At 43.2% G+C, this 25,964-nt stretch overlaps 1 protein-coding gene across 2 annotated transcripts; it reads right to left on the bottom strand.

Moving 5' to 3' along the window:
- Nucleotides 1–24,425, bottom strand: LOC106577510 (acidic mammalian chitinase). Of its 2 annotated transcripts, none has more exons than XM_045701307.1 (12): nt 24,256–24,425; nt 24,151–24,177; nt 23,707–23,911; nt 23,565–23,621; nt 23,281–23,446; nt 22,957–23,081; nt 22,449–22,572; nt 22,107–22,289; nt 21,897–22,013; nt 21,635–21,767; nt 21,235–21,517; nt 1–19 (listed from the first exon to the last, which is right to left on the bottom strand). In XM_045701307.1, exons 1-11 carry the CDS (start codon nt 24,278–24,280, stop codon nt 21,264–21,266), a joined length of 1,416 nt encoding a protein of 471 aa, XP_045557263.1. In that variant the 5' UTR covers nt 24,281–24,425; the 3' UTR covers nt 1–19; nt 21,235–21,263. The 2 variants fall into 2 exon arrangements, with proteins under 2 accessions (XP_045557263.1, XP_014011074.1); XM_014155599.2 differs by lacking the exon at nt 1–19 and adding an exon at nt 18,724–19,344.
- Between the last annotated feature and the right edge of the window lie 1,539 nt (nt 24,426–25,964).

Genomic DNA, 25,964 nt, shown 5'->3' with positions numbered 1-25,964 from the left:
TGGACCAGCTACCACCGGCCTGTGGAGAGACACATGAAACGAGGGGTTAATACGATAGTAAGGGGGAGCTGTAACCTATAACACAACTCGTTTATTCTCCACGGGACTTTAAATGGCCCTACAAACCGTGGGCCCAGCTTCCGGCAGGGCAGGCGGAGGAGCAGGTTTCGGGTCAAGAGCCAGACCCGGTCCCCGGTGAGAACACGAGAGCCTCACTGTGGTGGCGGTCAGCGCTCTCCTTCTGCCATCCACCGGCCTGTTTCAGGGATTCCTGGACGGCTCTCCAGGTCTCCTTTGAGCGCTGCACCCATTCCTCCACCACAGGAGCCTCGGTCTGGCTCTGATGCCATGGTGCCAGGACCGGCTGGTAACCCAACACGTACTGAAAAGGCGACAGGTTCGTGGAGGAGTGGCGGAGGGAATTTTGAGCCATCTCGGCCCATGGAACGAACCTTGCCCACTCCCCTGGCCGGTCCTGGCAATAGGACCGCAGAAACCTGCCCACATCCTGATTCACTCTCTCCACCTGCCCATTACTCTCGGGGTGAATACCTAAGGTCAGGCTGATCGAGACCCCCAGACGTTCCATAAACGCCCTCCAAATCCGGGGACGTGAACTGGGGACCCCGATCAGAAACTGTCCTCAGGCACCCCGTAGTGCAGGATGACGTGTGTAAACAGGGCCTTCGCGGTCTGTAGGAAGACCGGGCAAAGGGAGGAGACGGCAGGACTTAGAAAACCGATCCACAACGACCAGCATCGTGGTGTTCCCCTGTGATGGAGGAAGATCGGTGAGGAAGTCCACCGACAGGTGGGACCACGGCCGCTGTGGAATGGGGAGGGGCTGTAACTTCCCTCTAGGCAGGTGTCTAGGAGCCTTACACTGGGCGCACCCAGAACAGGAGGAGACATAAGGCCTCACGTCCCTTGCCAACGTGGGCCACCAGTACCTCCCTCTAAGACCCCGCACCGTCCGCTCAATACCCGGATGACCAGAGGAGGGTAGCGTGTGAGCCCACCTGATCAATCTATCGCGAACACCAAGCGGGACGTACCTCCGACCAGCAGGACACTGAGGTGGAGCAGGTTCGGACCGTGAAGCTTCAGGGGTGTGCCCGAGCACTGAGAACACGGCTCCAACACCAGCCTCGGACGCGTCCACCTCCACTATGAATGGCAAAGAGGGGTCCGGATGCGCCAGCACGGGAGCATCGGTAAACAGAGCATCCAGACGAACAAAAGCTCTGTCCGCCTCCACCGACCACCGCAAACGCACCGCCCCCCCCCCCTTCAGCAGTGAGGAAATGGGAGCAGCCACCTGCCCAAAACCCCGGATAAACCTCCGGTAGTAATTGGCAAACCCTAAAAACCGCTGCACCTCATTTACCGTGGTCGGAGTCGGACAATTACGCACGGCCGAAATGCGGTCACACACCATCACCACCCCAGATGTGGAAATGCGATACCCCAGGAAAGAGACGGCTTGTTTGGAGAACACACATTTCTCGGCCTTGACGTACAGGTCATGCGCCAACAGTCGCCCAAGCACCCTGCGCACCAGAGACACATGCGCGGCGCGTGTGGCGGAATAGATCAGAACGTCATCGATGTACACCCCCACACCTTGCCCGTGCAGGTCCCTGAGAATCTCGTCCACAAAGGATTGGAAAACGGCTGGAGCATTCTTCAACCCATACGGCATGACGAGGTACTCATAATGGCCAGATGTGGTACTAAACGCGGTCTTCCACTCATCTCCCTCTCGGATACGCACCAAGTTATACGCGGTCCTGAGATCCAGTTTTGTGAAGAAGCGTGCTCTGTGAAATGACTCCACCGCCGTGGCGATGAGAGGTAGTGGGTAACTGAACCCCACTGTGATGGAATTTAGACCTCTATAGTCAATGCACGGATGCAGACCTCCCTCCTTCTTCTTCACAAAAAAGAAACTCAAGGAGGTGGGTGATGTGGATGGCCGAATGTATCCCTGCCTCAGAGATTCGGTGACATATGTCTCCATAGCCACCGTCTCCTCCTGTGACAGGGGATACACGTGACTCCTGGGAAGTGCAGCGTTAACCTGGAGGTTTATCGCACAATCCCCTCGTCGATGAGGTGTTAATTGGGTCGCCCTCTTTTTACAGAAAGCGATAGCCAAATCGGCATATTCGGAGGGAATGCGCACAGTGGAGACTTGGTCCGGACTCTCCACCGAGAGAGTCGCACCGATGGAAACTCCCACACACCTACCCGAGCACTCCTCTGACCACCCCTTAAGAGCCCCCTGTCTCCATGAAATGTTGGGATTGTGAAAAGCCAGCCAGGGAATCCCCAGCACCACTGGAAACGCAGGAGAATTGATGAGGAAGAGGCTAATCCGCTCCTCATGACCCTCCCGTGTTGCCATGACCAGTGAAACCGTGGCCTCCCTGACCAGCCCTGACCTGAGAGGTCGACTATCTAGGGCGTGCACGGGGAAGGGTTGGTCCAACTGAACCAAAGGAATCCCTAACTTACTCGCGAACCCACGGTCCATAAAACTCCCTGCTGCGCCTGAATCTACTAGCGCCTTATGCTGGGAATGAGGGGAAAACTCAGGAAAAGAAACCAACACATACATATGGCTGACAGGGAGCTCTGGGTGAGCCTGGTGCGGACTCACCTGAGGTGTCCGAGTAGTGCTCTGCCTGCCCTCTCAACTCCCAGACGAGCTCCTCCAGCACCGGTCAGCAGTGTGTCCTCTCCAACCACAACTGGTGCAGGAGGAGGCTCCTCCTCCCTTCGACCTAGCTGCAGCACCCCCCAACTCCATGGGCGTCGGAGCAGGAGTGCTGGGAGGTGGAAGGAACAGGGCCCGATCAGGACGCCCACGAGCAGCCAGCAAGATGTCCAATCTTTTTATTTAATTTTTTTATTTCACCTTTATTTAACCAGGTAAGCTAGTTGAGAACAAGTTCTCATTTGCAACTGTGACCTGGCCAAGATAAAGTGTAGCAATTCGACACATACAACACATAGTTACACATGGCATAAACAAAACATACAGTCAATAATACAGTAGAACAAAAGAAAACAAAAAGTCTATATACAGTGAGTGCAAATGAGGTAAGTTAAGACAATAAATAGGCCATGGTGGCGAAGTAATTACAATATAGCAATTAAACACTGGAATGGTAGATGTGCAGAAGATGAATGTGCAAGTAGAGATACTGGGGTGCAAAGGAGCAAGATAAATAAATAAATACAGTATGGGGATGACGTAGGTAGATAGATGGGCTGTTTACAGATGGGCTATGTACAGGTGCAGTGATCTGTGAGCTGCTCTGACAGCTGGTGCTTAAAGCTAGTGAGGGAGATATGAGTCTCCAGCTTCAGAGATTTTTGCAGTTCGTTCCAGTCATTAGCAGCAGAGTACTGGAAGGAAAGACGACCAAAGGAGGAATTGGCTTTGGGGGTGACCAGTGAGATATACCTGCAGGAGCGAGTGCTACGGGTGGGTGCTGCTATGGTGACCAGTGAGCTGAGATAAGGCGGGACTTTACCTAGCAGAGACTTGTAGATAACCTGTAGCCAGTGGGTTTGGAGACGAGTATGAAGCGAGGGCCAACCAACGAGAGCGTACAGGTTGCAATGGCGGGTAGTGTATGGGGCTTTGGTGACAAAACGGATGGCACTGTGGATAGACTGCATCCAGTTTGTTGAGTAGAGTGTTGGAGGCTATTTTATAGATGACATCACCGAAGTCGAGGATCGGTACGATGGTCAGTTTTACGAGGGTATGTTTGGCAGCATGAGTGAAGGATGCTTTGTTGCGATATAGGAAGCCGATTCTAGATTTAATTTTGGATTGGAGATGCTTAATGTGAGCCTGGAAGGAGAGTTTACAGTCTAACCAGACACCCAGGCATTTGTAGTTGTCCACATATTCTAAGTCAGAGCTGTCCAGAGTAGTGCTGCTAGTCGGGCGAGCAGGTGCGGGCAGTGATCGATTGAATAACATGCATTTAGTTTTACCTGCGTTTAAGAGCAGTTGGAGGCCACGGAAGGAGAGTTGTATGGCATTGAAGCTCGTCTGGAGGTTAGTTAACACAGTGTCCAAAGAAGGGCCAGAAGTATACAGAATGGTGTCGTCTGCGTAGAGGTGGATCAGAGAATCATCAGTAGCAAGTGCAACATCATTGATGTGTACAGAGAAGAGAGTCGGCCCGAGATTTGAACCCTGTGGCACCCCCATAGAGACTGCCAGAGGTCCGGACAACAGGCCTTCCGATTTGACACGTTGAACTCTATCAGAGAAGTAGTTGGTAAACCAGGCGAGCCAATCATTTGAAAAACCAAGGCTGTCGAGTCTGCCGATAAGAATGTGGTGATTGACAGAGTCGAAAGCCTTGGCCAGGTCGATGAAGACGGCTGCACAGTAATGTCGCTTATCGATGGCGGTTATGATGTCGTTTAGGACCTTGAGCGTGGCTGAGGTGCACCCATGACCAGCTCTGAAACCAGATTGCATAGCGGAGAAGGTACGGTGGGATTCGAAATGGTCGGTAATCTGTTTGTTAACTTGGTTTTCGAAGACCTTAGAAAGACCGGGTAGGATAGATATAGGTCTGTAGCAGTTTGGGTCTAGAGTGTCACCCCCTTTGAAGAGGGGGATGACCGCGGCAGCTTTCCAATCTTTTGGAATCTCAGACAATACGAAAGAGAGGTTGAACAGGCTAGTAATAGGGATTGCAACAATTTCGGCAGATGATTTTAGAAAGAGAGGGTCCAGATTGTCTAGCCCGGCTGATTTGTATGGGTCCAATCTGATGGACATGTCGATCTGTTGGTCCCGAGTGAGGGTGGTGTCTCGGCAAGCTAGCTCCCTGCGGACGTCCTCTCGTAGGCTGCACCTATAATGGTCCATCAGGGCCCTGTCATTCCACCCCGCGCCGGCGGCAAGGGTCTGGAACTCCAGCGCAAAGTCCTGTGCGCTCCTCGTCTCCTGCCTCAGATGAAACAGCCGTTCACCCGCCGCTCTGCCCTCCGGTGGATGGTCGAACACAGCCTGGAAGGGGCGGGTGAACTCTGGGTAATGGTCCCTCGCCGAATCTGGACCCTCCCAGACCGTGTTGGCCCACTCCAGGGCTTTACCCAAAAGGCAGGAGACGAGGACGTTAACGCTCTCCTCTCCGGAGGGAGTCGGGTGAACAGTCGCCAGGTAAAGCTCCAACTGGAGCAGGAACCCCTTACACCCGGCAGCCATCCCATCGTACTCCCTCGGGAGCGCGAGCCGAATCCCACTGGGGCTGGACGTCATCGGAGAGGGTGGTGGTGCAGGCTGAAGAGTGGCTGAAGACGGGGTAGGGAGACCGCTCCTCTCCCATCTCTCCATTCTCGCCAACACTTGATCCATAGCCGTCCCCAGACGGTGTAGCACGGCTGTATGCTGTAGGACACGCTCCTCCATGGACGGGGAGGGCGCGTCCGCTCCTGCTGACTTCATGTTTATCGGTGCGGGATTCTGTTAAAACTCCCTAGGAGAGGTGGGGGGTGAAGTCAGGCACAGGAGACTAAATATACAGAGAAACCGTTTATTCCAGAGTCCTTCAAAATAAACAAGAATAGGACCAGAATAAGCAGTCCACACAAATGGTCCGGAAGGCAGTCCAGAAAATACACCTGTCTAAATGAGCCAAAGCCATAAACCGCTACCCAAACCCACGACAGGGAAAACAAAACAATCCCACATGAACCCAAACTGGTAGGGCGAGAATAAATACCCTACTAATGAATCTAAACAAGAAACAGGTGTAACACAAGACAGACCAAACCAAACGAAAAGGGATCGGTGGCAGCTAGTAGACCGGTGACAACGACCGCCGACCACCACCCGAAAAGGAAGAGGAGCCACCTTCGGTAGAAGTCGTGACATAAATGCGTTGTTTGCTCTATAATCTATGCCTTGCCACTGTGATATATAGGCCTAAGGCAGAGACAATAAGAACACACAGTGGCAGAATAAATTCAACCACACTTTTGTTTCATCACAAAACCGGAGAGCAACATCTGTCCGGTGGAGTCCACAAAGCAATTTGCATGTAACAAACAGTTACATCACCTACAACATGGTCAATCAAGTTAATGTTGCCGACATTTCCGGACTACTAAACAACTATTGATTTAGAACACTGGAGAGTTACATCAAGTTACAAAGAAAACAGGAGCTGCCTCTACTATTCCAGCACCATTTCAACTTCAACATCATCAAATCACCTATGCTTAGTCCAATCAATGTAAGCTAAATATCATGTGGCTGTCCATGGTACTGATATCTGTATGTGCGTAAGTAGAAAAAGCATGTTGAGAAAAACAAGTAGAGAAATGCCAGTGCCATCCTCCTCTCTTTCATGTTGCCGAAACGGTCTATGACTTTGTCATACAGTACATGCTTTTGTTTTTGTTGTCCTAGGCCACCTGGCTAAAATGCTTGCTCGCTAGCCAAACTTCCTTTAATGGGCAATGATTAGCCAGCTAGTTAACATTAGCCTACTACATCTAGCTACATATTGAACTTCCATCCTCTCAGGCCAGAGGCACAATGTATGAATTCATCGTAGGATCAGAATCGCCTTTATAGTAATTGGTCCGGACAAAGAATTAAGTAAAACAACAAATCCTAATCTCTTCTCCACCCATAGCTAATTTAGGAAAGGGGCAATTTTAGCTAGCTAGTTAACCACAGGAGGGCAACAACACAACGAGATGCAACAATTCAAGTTTTTTTCTGTTAATGACGTTTGGCTTTTGATGTGATTCGTGTGAAGCCAAATCCAAACTGGCTTCCCTTTACACTTTTTTTGGGTGCGCCAGGATCATTCAAAGTTGAGTTCACTCAGTTTAGCTCAATGCTGATTGACTATTATTGTGTAATTTTTTTATCAAGTAAGGCCAAATGCTCGCTGGCTTTCCTTGCATCCAATGCTATGGGTGGTAACAATATCATACTATTTTTGACCAGACAGCATCAGATAGATAGGCTACACATACAGAGACAGAAGGATGCTGTTTCGCTCGCTCGGATGCTTTCTCCAGTGAGATGCATTCAGCCACTTGCAAATTGAAGAAAAACTACGAAACACAGAGAGACGAAAGATACATGTTTTTATATGTTTTTCCTTTTTTATTGGTCATATTTTTGGGGAAGCCTGGCTTCCCTTGGCATGCATGAATACACGCCACTGGGGGCCAACCATATAATTAGAAATTTGAATACTAGAATGGACATGAACCTTCTTATGATGGGATTAAGATCAGCCATTTTGGTCAGGAATTTAGTCAACCATGGTTTGCCAGTACTGTGATCACATATTGTGTAAAATAATGAATTAGAATAATTGATCTGCACTGTATGTTTGTTAGTTAGCTAGCCAGAAGTGGTGGAAACATCATCAATTGTCATACTTGAGTAAAAGTAAAGATAACTTAATAGAAAATGACTTAAGTAAAAGTGAAAGTCACCAGTAAAATACTACTTGAGTAAAAGTCTAAAAGTATTTGGTTTTAAATATACTTAAGTATCAAAAGTAAATGTAATTGCTAAAATAATCTTAAGTATCAAAAGTATAAATATTTTTAAATTCCTCATATTAAGAAAAACAGGCGGCACCATTTTCTTAGATTTTTTTATTTACGGATAGCTAGGGGCATGCTCCAACACTCAGACATCATTTACAAACAAAGCATGTGTTTAGTGAGTCCACCAGATCAGAGGCGCTAGGGATGACCAGGAATGTTCCATTGATAAGTGTGTGAATTAAACTATTTTCTGTCCTGCTAACCATTCAAAATGTAACGAGTACTTTTGAGTGTCAGGGAAAATGTAAAAAGTAAAAAAAATGTTTTGGAATGTAGTGAAGTAAAAGTAAAAGTAGTTAAAAATATAAATAGTAAAGTAAAGTACAGATACCCCGAAAAACTACTTAAGTACTTTACACCACTGCTAGTCAGACAGTTTTAGAGGAATGATTCCAAACATTTTTCTAATGAACTGCCAATATTCCATTCAAACAATGCAATCAATCCACAGCAATACACTGGCTGAAACCAGTTGATGATAGGACTTAGACAAGTTTTAAATGCAACAAGTACTGATATTGTATCATATAATAGCACTCATGGCATTTCAAGAAAACAAAAATTGAGACATTTATTGTCTGTTTACAAATTTAGAGGCTATTTATTCAGAAAATGTGTATAAAACCTGTATAAACTGTATTTACAGTATAATTATATTACAATATTTTAGGTTGACAATCATTCAGTTACACAATTTCTGATATCACATGCCTTACTTTAATTTTCCTACATAAGTACAATCACCCTGAAAAATATGTCTGACATTTTCACCCCGTTCTGGAACCTTTGAAGGTTAATGACATATCACCTCTAGTAATTTAATAGAATCTCTATGGGGCCAACCAGGGGAGAACGACAGCCCCATGGAAGTTAAAGGTCGCCCGCGGTACTGCAGGCATTGTTAGCAGAAAACAGGATCCCCCATTATAATGAATGGTAAATGGCAATCTTCGTGGTGAATCTTCTAGTAATAAAAAAAATAAAAGTATGTCCTTGAACAGATTATTTTAAAATTGCGAACAGAAGTTCTAAGGATAATTTAGTTGCTAATGGCATTCTGCAGTACCCCAGTCGGCCTTCAACTTGTGTTTCTCAATGAGAGGGGTAGCACTGAGGTAGCCTGCAACGTCACTTCCTGGAGTAACTGTGCATGTTATGTTTCCATGAGATGCCATCTTAATGGACTTAATTTGGCTTTAATGTGCTATTGAGTCTTCACATAGGAATGAATGGTGTCATGTAATAGATGGCTTTGTCCATCCATTGGGGCCAACACTACAGTGAAATTCATGGAAGTAGTGCCTCAAAATATATATTTTTTATTTTACAATTACTCATAACATAATAATACATTTGAACAGTATAGGACAAATAATCATTCATGTCATGTCATGAAGTCTCTGTTTGCAACAACATTTTTAAAGGATTCAAAGAGTGAAAAGCCATTTATTTTTATTTGATACTCAAGATTTCTATAGAAAACATAACAGATATGGACCAGTCCAGCATATTACACAGCTCTCCAGCATTCTGTGGATATAAGTCTATACTAGTCTATTCTTCATGGCCTTCTCTATACTGTCTTTTATCCGTGCATAACCAATATAGGTGAAAATCACTCCAAGGCTGTCAGCTCAAGAGAACCAGCTATATGATTTATTCAGATTCACGTTCCACACTCTCCAGGTGTTGCCATGCACTTGCTTAAATTTGCTGCATTTCATAATGGCAGCATTGGCAATGTTGAAATCTAAAATGAATGGTGAATGACTCAGATTTTTCACTTTAAAATGAATGCCAAAAAAAAACAATGATTGCAAAGTTAAACAAACCATACAACTCTGTGCTCAAGGACTACAACACATTTACAACAACACATTTACTTGAAGAACAGTACAGATGCAACGTTTGGTAACAGAATGACGGTTTGTGCTGTTTATGCTGTCATTCTGTTACCAAATGTTTGTTTAATGTTGCAGTCATTGGTTTTTGATTGACATACATATTAAAGTGAAAAATCGGAGTCTTAGCATCATTCTGTTATCGTGGAAATAACTGTAGGCAAAAAAAAAGGGGGTGCAAGGGTTAGGGGTAGGGTAAGGATTTAGGTTAGGTAGTGTTCAGTATGGTGGAGGGAGGAGTGTCCATGTAGTTAATGGCTTCTATTGGTCTGTTTAGTGATCAGATGTCTTTTGCTTTATCTATGTATTTGTGTCTTAGTAAGTCCATCCAGAGACAGAGCAATGAATCTAAGACCCTTTTATAACCATCTGACTAGTTTGTAATCAAAATCTGAGATGTTGATCAATAGCATACTCTAACTAGTTAACTTCCAGTCAGATCATCAGACCTAAGGGATGTGAGCACGACAACCCTTCTTCCCAGAGGTGTGTGGGGGGATGGGAATAATGCACGTGGCAGGGTAGGAACCATAATTGTTGTTAGTGTTTCCCTGGGGACCATGTTTAGTGGAGGACCAACAGAAAGGTATAAAGCACCCCTTGGTCCTTTTCAGTAAAGAGCTTTACCCATAGAGATGCATAGGGTTCTCAACTTGTATCTCTGCTCTTATGGCATCTGTGATGGCATGGGCAGGGCCATTGAGGCTAGGGATGGGTACGGTTAATCGATTAATCTACTTGCGAGAATACACATTTAAAAATATAGATATATTTATATATTATAACAATTAAGAGGCTTTGTCTGAATTAAATCAAATTATCAATGTGACATTGCTACAGTACTATATATAAGTATATACTAAAGCTGGGCGACATGGGCAAAAAGTCATATTGTGATAAATGTAACTATTGTGTGTCATGACTCCTGCCGAGGGTGACTCCTCTCCCTGTTCGGGTGGCGCTCGGCGGTCGTCGTCACCGGCCTACTAGCTGCCACCGATCCCTTTTTTCCCTTTTCTGTTGGTTTTGTCTTGATTGTTTGCACCTGTGTATGATTAGTGTTTAGTTGAGTATTTAAGCCCGTTTCCCCACCTGTTCTGTGTGCGGGCTTACTATCTGTTGTCGACTGTTGTTTATGCAGTGGTACGTGTTATTGGATCATTGTGTTTGTTGGATCACACCCAGTTGTGTTTTCGTGGGTGTACTGTTCTTTTATGGTGCAATTCATTAAAAGCCCGTTAGCAACTACTCCTGTTTCCTGCACCTGACTCCACACCCACTACTGCAATCGTTACATTGTGCTCGAAAAGAATAAATATATCGATAAAAAAATTGTGTTTTAATGGACATTTACTTTACAGTTGCAGCAGGGCTCTAGATATATATTTTTTTCAGTGCCAAGTAAGACAACTGAGATGGTAGCCTATGATTAAAAAAGTCAGCTATTTCATCTGACATATCCAGGTAATGCACGATTGATATTTTGATGTGCAACCTGTCAAAATAGGATCCAGAATGATCACATTTTTGACAACTTTGTGCATATTGGCCTAGGCTATATTATTCACCACCCCTTGAGAAAGTGGGAACTCACAACACTTAGCTAGATTGCTAACTCTAAATATGATATTGTTGCTACAGTAGATAGCCATGTCAGCTAATTGATTTATCTATCAGTAAATGTATTGCACTACAAAACAAGTATATATCCTCAACTCCGCTCCGCTTGCATGGTTGTAAAGTGGTGCCAATATTGAAAGGTGAGAAATAAATGATATACTCCCAGAAAGCTGTGACTCTCCTCTATGTAACTTGAACAACAGTAGTTACTTTGAAACCTATATTTATAGATATTGCATTTTGAGCAATGGTCCATGCGCACAGTGGGGAAAGGAATTGAGAGTGGCTCACTCACACAGCAGCCGACAGCGAAACAGGGACAGGAATATACTGTATTTTCAAAGCAGTAATCAACATAATGGGAAAGGGGGGTACCTAGTCAGTTGCCCAACTGGATGCATTCAACCAAAATGTGTCTTCCACGTTTAACCCAACCCCTCTGAGTCAGAGAGGTGCGGGTGCTGCCTTAATCGACAACTGCACCCGGGGAGCAGTTGTTGTTGGGGTTAAATGCTTTTCTCAAGGGCAGAATGGCAGATTTTTTCAACGTGCCTGCTCAGGTATTCGAACCAGTGACCTTTTAGCTATTGGCCCAATGCTCTTAAAACCTCTCTAGGCTAGTGACCAACATCCAGTGAACGTGCAGGGCACCAAATTCAAACTACAGAATTGTAAATAGTTAACATTCTTGAAAATACACATGCAAAATGTCAAAATAAAGTGTAACTTCTTGTTAATCCAGCCGCAGTGTCAGATTTCAAAAAGGCTTTATGGCGAAAGCAAACCATGCAATTGTCTGAGGACAGCGCCCCATCATACAAATGCATAACAATCATTTTCAACCAGGCAGGTGGCGACACAAAAGTCAGAAATAACGATATAATTCATGCCTTACCTTTGAAGATCTTCTTCTGGTGGCACTCCAATATGTCCCAGAAACATCACAAATGGTCCTTTTGTTCGATAAACTCCTTTTTTATATCCCTAAAATGTCCATTTATTTGGCGCATTTGATTCAGAAAAACACCGGTTCAAACTCGCCCAACATGACTACAAATTATCTAATAAGTTACCTGTAAACTTTGTCAAAACATTTCAAACAACAATCCATCCTTAGGTATCCTAAAATGTAAATAATCAATACAATTTAAGACGGAATATACTGTGTTCAATAGCGGATAAAATCAAACTGGAGCGAGCTATAGGTCGTACTTCTTCATTTCTCAAAGGAAAAACATCAACCAATTTCTAAAGACTGTTGACATCTAGTGGAAGCCATAGGAACTGCAACCAGGTGCGTCATAAATCTAGTTTCCCATAGAAATCCACAGACATAATTTTAACAGTTTTAGAAACTTTTGAGTGTTTTCTATCCAAATCTACCAATTATATGCATATCCTAGCTTCTAGGCCTGAGTAACAGGCAGTTTACTTTGGGACGTCAAAATACCGCCCCCTATCCCAAAGAAGTTCCGCTAGACTACCTACCGCATAATGAATAGGCTATTACTTTTGACCAAATAATGTTTTTTGAACAATCTACAGGAACCTTGTGTAGAAAAATTACCGGAAATGACTAACATAAGCAAAATGCTTCAGCAAGAGGAAGACAATGTCAGTTACGGTCATTTTCGGGTTTTGGTTCCCAGCTCTACTATACACCATGGCATTTGACATTCTTAAAGGTAGACTCAGTGAAATGACAAAAACTAAGAGCGTTGAAGTGCGAGGCTCAACTTCTCTGTTGTTTTGGTACCCTGGCATCCACGCTGTGAACAGCGTGAAATGCACCCGTGCACATGTGCAGATACCATGTGTGACTGTGTGAGAGTGAAGTCTTGCATCTCGCTCATCTTAATATCTGCAGTGCTGCTCGTGGCAATTTCATTTTCAGCTTTAATATTGCAGATAAAACCTAAAATCTATCAAATTAAATGTTTGCATCATTTCTAATCCCCTTAATTTTTTATTTTAAAAAACAACAAACTTTTGAATGTAGTTTTTATTTGAATGACGTGCACACCATAAAAAAGACATATGGGCAGCAAGCTGTTAATGTCGGGCAATAAAAGCGGCACTGCAGTCAGAGGCTCCATATGAAGACTAGCAGCTGAAGTGGGATAGTTCAAATTATTGCAAAATGGAATAAAAATTATGGAATTAAGTTACTTTAGTGAGAAGGTTTAGACTACAACGAGCAACCAACAGGTAGGCTGTTGCTTAACCTGAATGGAGTAGTTGTAGACAAGGACTTGGAGCACAGCAAAATAGCTTCAATTAGCCTTGCTAGCTAGCTAGTTGGATAACTTAGCTGGCTAGCGTAGCTAGATTCTTTACATCGATTTGATGTAGTCAATACAGGCCCTGCCAGATGGTATGATGGATAACCTAAGGCAGCAACAAGTTTGTCTAATTAGCACGAGTATGGCTACTTTCGCTCCCTCTTCCTCCCTCCCGTCTTACACCGGCCCCTACCCTTCCCCCGCCCTGCTGCAGCAGCAAACAGAGCTTTCTGAGTCATGCAGCAAACAAGTGCTGTTTAGAAAAAAAGTTGTATAAAAGTTTCACAAAAAAACACACATTTAGACTATTCGGATATCCCCCCAAAAATGCATGATATTATACGAATAGTGAAAATATTCCCTAATTGATGCTATCTCCATTTGAAGTAGTACATTTTCTTCTTTTGATGTTTACATTCACATTACATTTTAGTCATTTAGCAGACGCTCTTATCCAGAGCGACTTACAGTAGTGAATGCATACATTTCATACAATTTCATAATTTTTTTTTTGCTGGCCCCCCGTGGGAATCGAACCCACAACCCTGGCGTTGCAAACACCATGCTCTACCAACTGAGCTACAGGGAAGGCTATGTTTGAAAAAAGTGTAAAGCTAATATTGGTGATTTCACGCCACCTGCAGTGCTGGAGTCAAATATTGTGTATCATTAATTTATTGTGGCCACTACATGGCGGTGATATCGCTAAAAAGCCATTTACAAACTAGGCAAACCAATTTGAAGAAGAAGACAATGCTCTGATCAATGGCTGATTGCTCCCGAACCATATGAATCCCAATCCAGTTGACTACTTTAAAATGGTGGAAGCCCTCAATGGTAAAGTCCATGCAAAAACAGGTTATTTACAAGTAATGATCTCTTTACATCACTATGGCTAAACTGTGTCTTAAAAGTTGGTAAAACAGTACACACTTACACAAACAGCTTCCTGTTTTAATACTTTCAGTATGAGTTTTAATGACCACAGCTATATATAAACCTAGAAGCCTACAGAGTGAACTCCACAGTATACTGTATACCACCACCTGCATAGGGTGTACTGCATAGTCAACAGATTACGTACAGTAAGTGTTTAAATCATCTGAAGCATGCTTTACTATAAAAGGACGAGGGATAGCAAATAGATCTCATCTTAGTTTGTTACCCAGGCAAGGCAAAGGACCGGTTCAAGGAAGAGAACAGAAAACCGGGAACGAAAATGATCTATACTGTTCCGGAACAGAAACGTTATTTTAAAATCACAGGAACCAGTTAATGATGTTATTTTACGTTCCGGGCATTTTTTTCAGTCCCTCAAAAAACGCAACAAGGCAACTATGCAAAGACCTCACTCAGAAATGTATTCCAGTGTCTGCCTGTCAGTTTAAAATCTTTGCCAGTGTGTGTACATGTGTAGGCAACCTGCCCTCCCCCTCTGAAACTTAGGCTACTGTAGCCTACTGACGTTACCAGCGTGATTCAGAAAATAGTGAGATATTTAATGAGAGATTTGATTAGCTTTTTCAATGCTAGTTAAGGTTACTAAAGTTATCACGTTTGACATTCGATTTATTAACTACAAAAGGTAATATGTGTTTTTAATTCTGGTTCTGCTCTTCACACACAAGCTTCTTAGCTAGCTAGCTACCTCTGATCCAACGTTAAACCAACTCTCTGAAGTTCAAGGACATTCAAAGTTCCTCCATAGAAGCCACTCCTCCTTAGGTATAATTCTGTAGGTCTAATTCAGATAATACATGTCATAACAAGATGCCCAGCGATTCAAGCCAAGTCTCCTCCTCCACCCTCTTTCACTCACTCCCAACCCGCAAAATTTCAGTCGCATCTCGCGACGCGCCCTAAACTTGTCTGTCCATCGCACTTGGACACAACTAGCTATAGCTTGCCCATTCAATAGCAAGCTGCTCTATCAACACTGATTGGTAAAGTAATTTTAATGTTGAGTGAATGTAAGAAAAAATGTATTTCAGAGGTTTAAAAGGAACAGAAGGGAACGGTATAAGCCGGTACTTTTTGGGGGTTCAAACCAGTTCAGAACTTTATTTTGCAGGTGGGAACAATGTAATCTCTATGCCTATGCACATGTCTGCATGTTCAACTAGTCTACCCTAATGGTATTATGCTGGCACACGTTCATACTGTGTTTAACTGGATCCTGGACTTCCTGACGGGCCGCCCCCAAGTGGTAAGAGTAGGTAACAACACGTCTGCCATGCTGATCCTTAACACTGGGGCCCCTCAGGGATGTGTACTTAGTGCCCTTCTGTATTCACTGTTCACCCACGACTGCATGGCCAAACATGACTCCAACACCATGTCAACACAGTGGTAGGCCTGATCACCAACAACGATGAGACGGCCTATAGGGAGGAGGTCAGAGACCTGGCAGTGTGGTGCCAGGACAACAACCTCTCCCTCAATGTGAGCAAGACAAAGGAGCTGATCGTGGACTATAGGAAAAGGCGGGCCAAACAGGCCCCCATTAACATCGACGGGGCTGTAGTGGAGCGGGTCGAGAGTTTCAAGTTCCTTGGTGTCTACATCACCAACGAACTATCATGGTCCAAACATACCAAGACAGTCGTGAAGAGGGCACGACAAAACCTTTCCCCCTCAGGAGACTGAAAAGATTTGGCATGGGTCCCCAGATCCTCAAAAAGTTCTACAGCTGCACCATCGAGAGCATCCTGACCGGTTGCATCACTGCCTGGTATGGCAACTGCTCGGCATCTGACCGTAAGGTGCTACAGAGGGTAGTGCGAATGGCCCAGGACATCACTGGGGCCAAGCTTCCTGCCATCCAGGACCTATACAATAGGCGGTGTCAGAGGAAAGCCCATAAAATTATCAGAGACTCCAGTCACCCAAGTTATAGACTGTTTTCTTTGCTACCGCATGGCAAGCGGTACCGGAGCGCCAAGTCTAGGACCAAAAGGCTCCTCAACAGCTTCTACCCCCAAGCCATAAGACTGCTGAACAATTCATAAAATCGCCACCAGACAATTTACATTGACCCCCCCTCCCTTTTGTACACTGCTCAGTCCCTCCAGGATTCCGCGATTCTACGATCGCATAATTCAATGCAAAAAAGGGTCCAATCAAAAGCGGGTTCGTAATTGCTACACTGTTACTGTGAAAAATGGCCAAATCCAACCACACGTCAACAAAGTTTTTCCTCCCTGGCCTGTCAGCGTATTCATGTGCGAAGATGATGAGTGATTGTTGATGGCTGACAGGCAGTACAATGAACAGAAATCACTCTCATTTGCCAACAAAAATAACAGCTAAAGACGGTGCGAAACAATTTCCAAATGTTTTTGGAAACGAGAAAGTCAACAATCAACAGTCACTTTGAATCAGCAAAGCGTATGAGAATGTCAGAACAGTTCCCACAGCAGCGGCAGATCACCATGACTGAAGTGGTAGCAGGAAAGACTGGCAAGCGCTGAAAGAATCAAGGTGAGTGGCGTTTTATTCAAACTTTTTCTCCACTTTAGTAGGGTGGTCGGCACTCTGCTCTCCCCAGTCTGTCTATGAGGAGCGCTGCTCAAAGCACTGAGTGCAATTTGTCAGCTTTGCCATTTTATACTCTGTAAAATTTAATACGGATCTCGAAAGCACAATCTTTCTGGATAAAAAAAAATGGTAATACTGTTTTAAAAGTTAATATCAACCACAAAACTCTATTTTTACGTTTTCTGTTCCTTATCGCCCTTACGACCCTTTAAACATTTTTTTTTTTAAAATCGCAATCTCAAGTATTTTGAAGACAATTTATGCGAAAGAAATGTCGATCCTCAAATTGAAAGCGATTGATCAGTTTTGAATCTTATTTTTGAGAGAGAGTGTGAGTGGGAATGGGAGGTGCATCTCGTGTTGATAGCAAACCCCAAGCCTGATGGAGAGGAGAGGTGTGTATGAGTGGATTATGACAGAGCTGTTTGTTCAGGAAAATAAACAAAATTGAGCACTTTAGATGTTTCTAATTGTTTTTGTATTATGTATTCTGCTTAAAATTTTCCTAAAACTGAGCACATATGACTTTGTATTGTCTATATGAAATTAACGTGAACTAAAAGATCGCAAAATGTATCGCAGAATTTCAGAAAAGCTGCTTCAAAATTAAGTATTTCTGGCCGCAGAAATCACAAAAAAAATCTGCGAAATCCTGGAGGAACTAGCTGCTGCTATTCGCTGTTCATTATGTATGCATAGTCACTTCACCCCCACCTACATGTACAAATTACCTCAACTAACATGTACCCCCACACACTGACTCGGTACTGGTGCTCCCTGTATATCCTCGTTATTGTTATTCTTGTTACTTTTTATTATTACTTTTTATTTTAGTCTACTTGGTAAATATTTTCTTAACTCTTCTTGAACTGCACTGTTGGTTAAGGGCTTGTAAGTAAGCATTTAACGGTAAAGTCTATAGTTGTTGTATTCGGCGCATGTGACAAATACAGTTTCATTTGATTTTGATGACAAATGTGAGTGAAAAACAAACGTTCAAAAAGTAAATTGCCTAGAGAAGTTCTTAGATTACTGTGTGTTGATCATTCGAAATTAAACAACGCGATGAACTAAGTTTGTGGGCATGCCTCATCTACCTAGCGGGGCGGTATCTGCATTCGCTATGAATGCTGGACTTTGTTTCACTATGAACACACAGGAAGGCGAAATTTCCCGATTCTACCAGTGAAATGAAAGTGTGCTCGTTCTAGCTTTTGGTTTGGATAACATTAATGTTTACGACAAAAACGTAATGTTGTTAATATAGTAAGGACTATATGCTGTGGCAGAGCCATGGTGAAATTCCCCTTTAACTTGTATTTTTCATTCGGTACATGGGAATTTAACAGCAAAAGTCATTTCTTTATGTGCACTACGTCATCACCCACAGCCTTTTGTCCGGAAAAAGTATGTTTGGTGGAAACACATCTCTGGTGGAAGAATGCGCAAACTGTTTTATTCAGAGTTTTGAATATTTGCATGAAAAACTGTGGCAAATAGGATGGAAACCTAGCTTGTGAGATGACACAAAGCCAGTAAATAAAAATAATAAACAGGATATTTACTTTGTATAATCAATATAGCATGTGTGTTTGGAAGATACACTGTATATAGTTTCATTCATAAAAATGTGAAAATTGCCCCTCAGTGCTGTACATAGTGGAGAGTGGGGTAAATTGAGCAAAAGGGTTAGTTGAGCCACCCCGTGTTTCTAGGAAACCATGGTTAGGTTCTGAACAGAGTATAAACTCAAACGGACGACTAGAAAAAGCTCAAACCATGTTTATTCAACCCACTGGTTGCTCCAGCTGCAAGCACACTTTGCACATGATCAAAACAGGCATGATTAATTCTGTGTATGGAGTTCTAACTTGAAATATACTTATTCCTGTAACTATATAAGGCCTTATCAATTACGTCACGTGGATAATGAATGTATATGTTATTGATAACTGAAGGGTGAAGAAGAACTTTGTTTATGGAAAGTTACTGTGAGAGAAAAGGGGAACAGAGACTATAACCAAAGTCTTAAACAAAGCAAAATGAGATTAGAGGTGTAACTTCTCCAAACTGCCATCTGTTGCCCAATACTGCCTAAATGTTGCGCTGTTGCTCTTCATCCAATCACTACTCCATGATGTTTACATTAGTGAACAGACTTTGGTTATAGTCTCTGTTCCCCTTTTCTCTCACAGTAACTTTACATAAACAAAGCTCTTCGTCACCCTTCAGTTATCAATAACATATACATTCATTATCCACATGACATAATTGATAAGGCCTTATATAGTTACAGGAATAAATATATTTCAAGTTAGAACTCCATACACAGAATTAATCATGTGACCAAATATTTAGGATGAGCCGAGGTCACCATTTCATGGAGTCTGTGAAGGAAGAAACCACATGGAAAAAGTGGTTAGCAGGTTAGGTTAAAAAAAAACGGATTTTCACAAAGTCAAAATAATGTGTTATAGGTTTCATGCTTGTATCTAAACCAAAGTAGATTGTTTTGTACATCAGTTGAGGTCTCTATAAGCTACAATATAAGGTCCTAAACCTACAGTATATACAAAAGTATGTGGACAGCCTTCAAATTAGTGGATTCAGCCATTTCAGCCACACCCGTTGCTGACAGGTGTATAAAAAATAAAAAATAATAAAAATAAAAAAATCGAGCACACAACCATGCAATCTCCATAGACAAACATTGGCGGTAGAATGGCTTACTGAAGAGCTCAGTGACTTTCAACGTGGCACCTTCATAGGATGCTACCTTTCCAACAAGTCAGTTGCCCTGCTAGAGCTGCCCTGGTGAACTGTAAGTGCTGTTATTGTGAAGTGGAAACATCTAGGAGCTACAACGGCTCAGCCGCAAAGTGATAGGCCACACAAGCTCACGAAATGGGACCGCTGAAGCGAGTAGCACGTAAATATCATCTTTCTTCAGTTGCAACACTCACTACCGAGTTCCAAACTGCCTCTGGAACGTCAGCACAAGAACTGTTCGTCGGAAGCGTCATGAAATGGGTTTCCATGGCCAAGCAGCTGCACACAAGCCTAAGATCACCATGTGCAATACCAAGTGTCGGCTGGAGTGAGGTAAAGCTCGCCGCCAGTGGTCTCTGGAGCAGTGGAAACATGTTCCCTGGAAAGATGAATCACGCTTCACCATCTAGCAGTCGAAGGACAAATATGGGTTTGACAGATACCAGGAGAACGCTACCTGCCCCAATGTATAGTGCCAACTGTAAAGTTTGGTGGAGAAGGAATAATGGTCTGGGGCTGTTTTTCATGGTTCAGGCTAGGCCCCTTAGTTCCAGTGAAGGGAGATCTTAATGCTACAGCATACAATGACATTCTATATGATTCTGTGCTTCCAATTTTGTGGCAGCAGTTTTGGGATGGTCCTTTCCTGTTTCAGCATGACAATGCCCTGTGCACAAAGCGAGGTCCATACAGAAATGGTTAGTTGAGATCGGTGTGGAAGAACTTGACTGGTCTGCACAGAGCCCTGACCTCAAACCCATCGAACACCTTTAGGATGAATTGGAACGCTGACAACGAGAAAGGCCTAATCCCCCAACATCAGTGTCCGACCTCACTAATGCTTTTGTGGCTGAATGGAAGAAAGTCCCAACAGCAATGTTCCATCATCTAGTGGAAAGCCTTCCCAGAAGAGTGGAGGCTGTTATAGCAGCAAAGGGGGGGACCAACTTCACATTAATGCCCATGATTTTGGAATGAGATGTTCGACAAGCAGTTGTCCACATACTTTTGGTCGTAGTGTAGCATGAAAGTAGCTGTGTGGGCTAATATAATCCAAAATGTTAGCCTTGGGGTAAGCTGAGCAATTGGCTACCAAACCCCCATACAAATTATGACATTTTGTTAATTTTATGCATAATATACTTTTGCAATGTGCCTTGTATATCAACTCAAGATAGTGACCTATGTACACAAACTTAAAACAAGCAGTGATCTAGCCCCCCTTGAGGTTTTTGAGAAAGCAACCAATGAAGTGAGAAGTTCATTTGAGCAGCAGCAAGGAATAAAAAAACATTGACTGTAACACTGAAAAGGTACAAAAAAGACAAAAAAGAAAATGAGCATGTGCAAAAGAGAGGCTATGGTAAAGTATGTTTACATAAATTCAGATTATTTCCAGCGATACACAAGATCCTGAAATATATGTAGATATCTTTGTTAGGAAGAGTATTATATTTCCCTTGACGTAGTGATGCTGAATGTAAAAAAAAAAAAAAGGCTCAACATACCCAACTCTCCCATAGGTCAAATAACAGTCCTAGGGCCAGTTGCAGCATTTGCAGCTGTCACTGAAGACTAGGCCAGCGGGGCAGCTCTGGATCCAGGTGATGCCGTTAGCACAGTTATAGAAAGAGCTCGGGGAATCTGCTTTGACATACAACCCACCAGCCCTGCCTGCACAGAAACTACCACCGGGCACAAGGGTAGTAGTGGTGGTGGCCTTAGTTGTGGCCTTGACTGTATGTGGTTTCCCTGGCCATGGGGTGTGTGTAGGTGGCAGGGGAGGTAGTTCTGGGTGAAAAGAAAACGTAATATGTCTATTCAGAATAGCACTCGACCACAAAAAAAAAAACATTGACATGTTTGTATATATTTGGACAAGTAAGAAATAGTTGAAATGCGATTTACCAATGTTGAGGAGTTTTTGAAGATGGCTGATCAGGGAATAGTTGCCCTGTCCACATGACTGTCCAGCAAAGTCATCCAAGTCCAGTGTCCAAACCATGGCCCCTCCAAAGCCATTTTCCTTTAGGTAGCCGACCTTAGGAAGGGAGAGCATAGGAAAAAAGCAGGAGCATGTCTTTGATTCTTCTGCAATTTCATTGCACATTTGAAAAATAGATGTTTGGTCCAACATTTTGGATTATAACCCAGGTATTCTGCTGCATACCTTTGTGTCATAGCTCTCCCTATTGTCAAATCCCACCCATTGATTTCCTTTAAAGGCATAGGGAACCTTTTGATCCTCAATCCACTGGACACTGGCTCCTTGGAGGAAAGTACAGATCTGGAAACATGAGGGGCAACAGGTTACCTCAATCAAAAAGTTAACTATCAATTTGATACCTTTTCAAAAAAATACGCAATTAAGCCTTACTACCTCATAATAAGACCAGAAACCAGCCTCCCTGGTGAAAGGTCCGGCTGCAGCACCACCGTTGGCTGACGCTCCGACCCCACTATCTACAGAGGCGAGCTGGAACGAACGTCCATACGTAGCAAAGCCCATCATCAGCTTCTCAACAGGGGCTCCCTGATCTCGCCAGTATTTCATGGCAAAATCCTGCCAGGGAGATCGAGACAGAAAAGAGAGACTTTGAAACTAGTTTTGCATGAATGTATACAGTACTTTCTTTACACTCACATTTGATAGGCTTTATTTAACATGTAGACTAGAAGCTGGATTTATGGCGTTTTAGTCATTGAAAAGCCCCTTTCTCACTGTGTTGAAGTAGATATGGTCTCCTGTGTCATGGGATCCCTGGTAGAGAGGGCTGTTGTGTCCTGTGAAGGTCTCCCAGGATCCATGGAAGTCATAGGTCATCACGCTAATGAAGTCCAGGTATCTAAAGACAGAAAGGTCATTCCATATGATTTCATATATCAGCTTTCAAATGATATCAAACTCAACAGTTTATCTTTCAGTGATAAAGACATGAATGTCTCATGGTAGGGTATGCAAAAGTGGTCAACTTTGTGCACCTCTAGCTCCTAAATGTTTTGGCATTCACATCCAAAAAGTCACTGACCACTTCCACCATGGGCAAACATGAATGAAAGGTTTCATTCAAATCAAGAGGTGCAGTCAAAAAGGGATTGAAATGTATGGAATGACCCAGAAGACAAGTTTAATTAATACACATCCATTAATCCAAATGGGATCCTGTTCACTGTATTATTGTTTTCTAAAATGTGACTAAGGTGGTTATAATGTTAAAATCCATATTTACTTAGCAACTTCTGCAATTTCATAGCCAGAATCAATGGTCCCTTTCCCAGCAGCCACAGCAGCAGTAAGCAGCAGCCTGGGGCGGCTGACTGCCTTGCCCTCAGCCTCAAAGGCCTCCAGGAGCTCCTACAAAAACAACAGATGTCTTTTTACTCATATGGCATTACATGTATTGCCATATGGAATGTCTGAACATCCCTAAATAAAAGTCTAGTAGCATGGTTTCCCAAAACTAGCTACACCCCGGCTCAACCATAACCCTAGCCTCATGTCCACATCCTGGCCTAACTATAACCATAGCCATATCCCTAACCCTAACCATCACCTTGCACAACAGTGTGAATCTGTGCTTGTCCTCTGGAGGGCTTCCCCGTGCTCCAGGGTACTCCCAGTCCAGGTCCAGCCCGTCAAAACCATGCCTCCGAAGGAAACTAATCGAAGACTGGATGAACTTCAGCCGATTGTCAGGTGATGAAACCATGATACTGAACCTAGGGAGAATTAGGGATGCTCAAACAAGTTGACTTAACTAAATATAAAAGATATTATCAATCCTTCAAAAATATACTACCCTTTACCCATGTAAATATAAGAAATTAGATAGCTCACTGTTGTGTGCCAAAATTCCATCCACCGACAGCCAAAAGTGTTTTGAGCTGAGGATTTCTGTTAGATGACAAAAATACAATTACTATTGTCAGTAAACAATTACCCCTGAACATCTCAGAATGTCTTGGTAAAAGATGCAAACCTGTCTTTAAGTCCATTGAAGGAACTGTAGAGGGTCTCATCATTCCACTCATAGGTGGCAAGCTCATTGGCAGGGTTGATAATGGAGAAGGCGTAGATCAGGTGAGTACACAGGTGAGGGTCAACATTAGCCGGCAGGAACTTCCCAGTTCCAGATCTGTACTGGGACCAGTTGGTAAAGTAGCAGACCAGTTGGGAGGTCGAGCCTTAGACAGGAACAGAATGTCTATCATATATGGTTTTTGCAGAGTCACTGTCAGAATTTCCCAGGGTGACACAACTTCATGGTAGCATCGTCCTTATATATCACAATTTTTAGATGACTGATACAAACATAATTATCTTGATGAATACTGAGTGACAATTCAAGTAAAATAAAAATCCTAAAATGTTGATATAATGTGTGGGAAATGTCATAATGTTTTTTTTTAAAGTGGAAACTCACCCAAGTGGCACAGGGCGAAGCACAGACCTTCAAAAGCACATATTTAGAGTTAATAAAAATTTCACACAAACAGAATATATGTGAACATATTAATAATGTTTTTACCTGCAAGTAAAGTGAGCTTGCTCATTGTGCCTGCTTCTCTGCTAGATAGGTTAGAGGGCTTATTTATGTCCGTCTTAAAAAGAGGAAGAAGAAAAAAGGAGAAATGACAACTATTTGACTATGATTTTTTGTTCCACTTTCTATGACTAATTATTAACCCGAGTAAATCATCTGACTTCCCCAGAAACAGTTCTGTCATTGTAGTGGAAATATTTGTACAGTGGCTTGCGAAAGTATTCACCCCCCTTGGCATTTTTCCTATTTTGTTGCCTTACAACCTGGAATTAAAATGTATTTTGGGGGGGGTTGTATCATTTGATTTACACAACATGCCTACCACTTTGAACATGCAAAATATTTTTTATTGTGAAACAAACAAGAAATAAGACACAAAAACTGAAAACTTAAGTGAAAGATTAGTGGAATCTGTGTGGGTAACTGGACAGGTAGGATGACTGACTGAGGGTGAACAGGTGGTCACGGGTCAGGTGACAGAGGAATGGATGAGACTGAGGCAGGAATTCCTTTAACCATAAAGTGGTATATTTACTGAGTAGTCTGTGCTGCATAATAAAGGAAACAGAATAACGTGTATCCAATCAAATCCATCATCACAAAGATCTAATCATCACGATCATTCATTGTGAACATCATTTTGGGAATTCAACAATCCAGTTCATTAATAAGTCAATAGGAATCATCGGTGAGTAATTTAGGCTCGTAACTATTTATCATAAAGCATGAAAGAATAATACAAACAGTGATCGGTTATTCAATCTATAGTCGCCATTAGTTGGATATCAGAGCCGATCAGTTCAACAAACAATTACTTTCTTATTTCACCCTTTCAAGTGTCTTCATGTGTACACGGAATTTCATTACATATTAACCATACCAATTGCATAATTGGCCTATTATGATCCGTAGAGCCGGAATCATTGACCATTCACACTAGAAAACCTGTTTGAAGCGTGCGCTCCAAGCCACACGATAATAACTTCAAACAACAACTGATGGCCCACTCTCCCGATCGCAACAGGTAGCTCAGATGAAAGGTAACAGAGTCGGTGGACTTACGTGGCTTCATGGACGCACATAACTTCTGTATTTGACAGAGTTAAGGAAGAGAAAGCAGCGCGATCAGGTGATGGTGATTTCCTCCTTTTATGGAGTGGAGATCTGTCGGACATTTCCACCTGACCTAATTAACGCTGGCCCAGCTGAGTAAGTGGCAATGAATTAAAGGATTATTCCACCAACTCCATGGGCTTTTTCTACATTAAGCGTGCATAACTATTCACCCCCCCAAAGTCAATACTTTGTAGAGCCACCTTTTGCCGCAATTACAGCTGCAAGTCTCTTGGGGTATGTCTCTATAAGCTTGGCACATCTAGCCACTGGGATTCTTGCCCATTCTTCAAGGCAAAACTGCTCTAGCTCCTTCAAGTTGGATGGGCTCCGCTGGTGTACAGCAATCTTTAAGTCATACCACAGATTCTCAATTGGATTGAGGTCTGGGCTTTGACTAGGCCATTCCAAGACATTTAAATGTTTCCCCTTAAACCACTCGAGTGTTGGTTTAGCAGTATGCTTAGGGTCATTGTCCTGCTGGAGGGTGAACCTCTGTCCCAGTCTCAAATCTCTGGAAGACTGAAACAGGTTTCCCTCAAGAATTTCCCTGTATTTGGCGCCATCCATCATTCCTTCAA

The sequence above is a fragment of the Salmo salar genome, chromosome ssa18 (assembly GCF_905237065.1).
Source record: "Salmo salar chromosome ssa18, Ssal_v3.1, whole genome shotgun sequence".
NCBI classification, from domain to species: Eukaryota; Metazoa; Chordata; class Actinopteri; order Salmoniformes; family Salmonidae; genus Salmo; species Salmo salar.
This window is presented reverse-complemented; position numbering and strand designations above follow the sequence as displayed.

Excerpts from the sequence above, each read along its gene's own strand:
- LOC106577510 (XM_045701307.1), bottom strand. The coding sequence starts at position 24,280 with ATGAGCAAGCTCACTTTACTTGCAG. Across the intron at positions 24,178-24,255 it reads CAAGCTCACTTTACTTGCAG|GTCTGTGCTTCGCCCTGTGC; the intron begins GTAAAAACATTA and ends GTGCTTTTGAAG. Across the intron at positions 23,912-24,150 it reads CTTCGCCCTGTGCCACTTGG|GCTCGACCTCCCAACTGGTC; the intron begins GTGAGTTTCCAC and ends TTCCTGTCTAAG.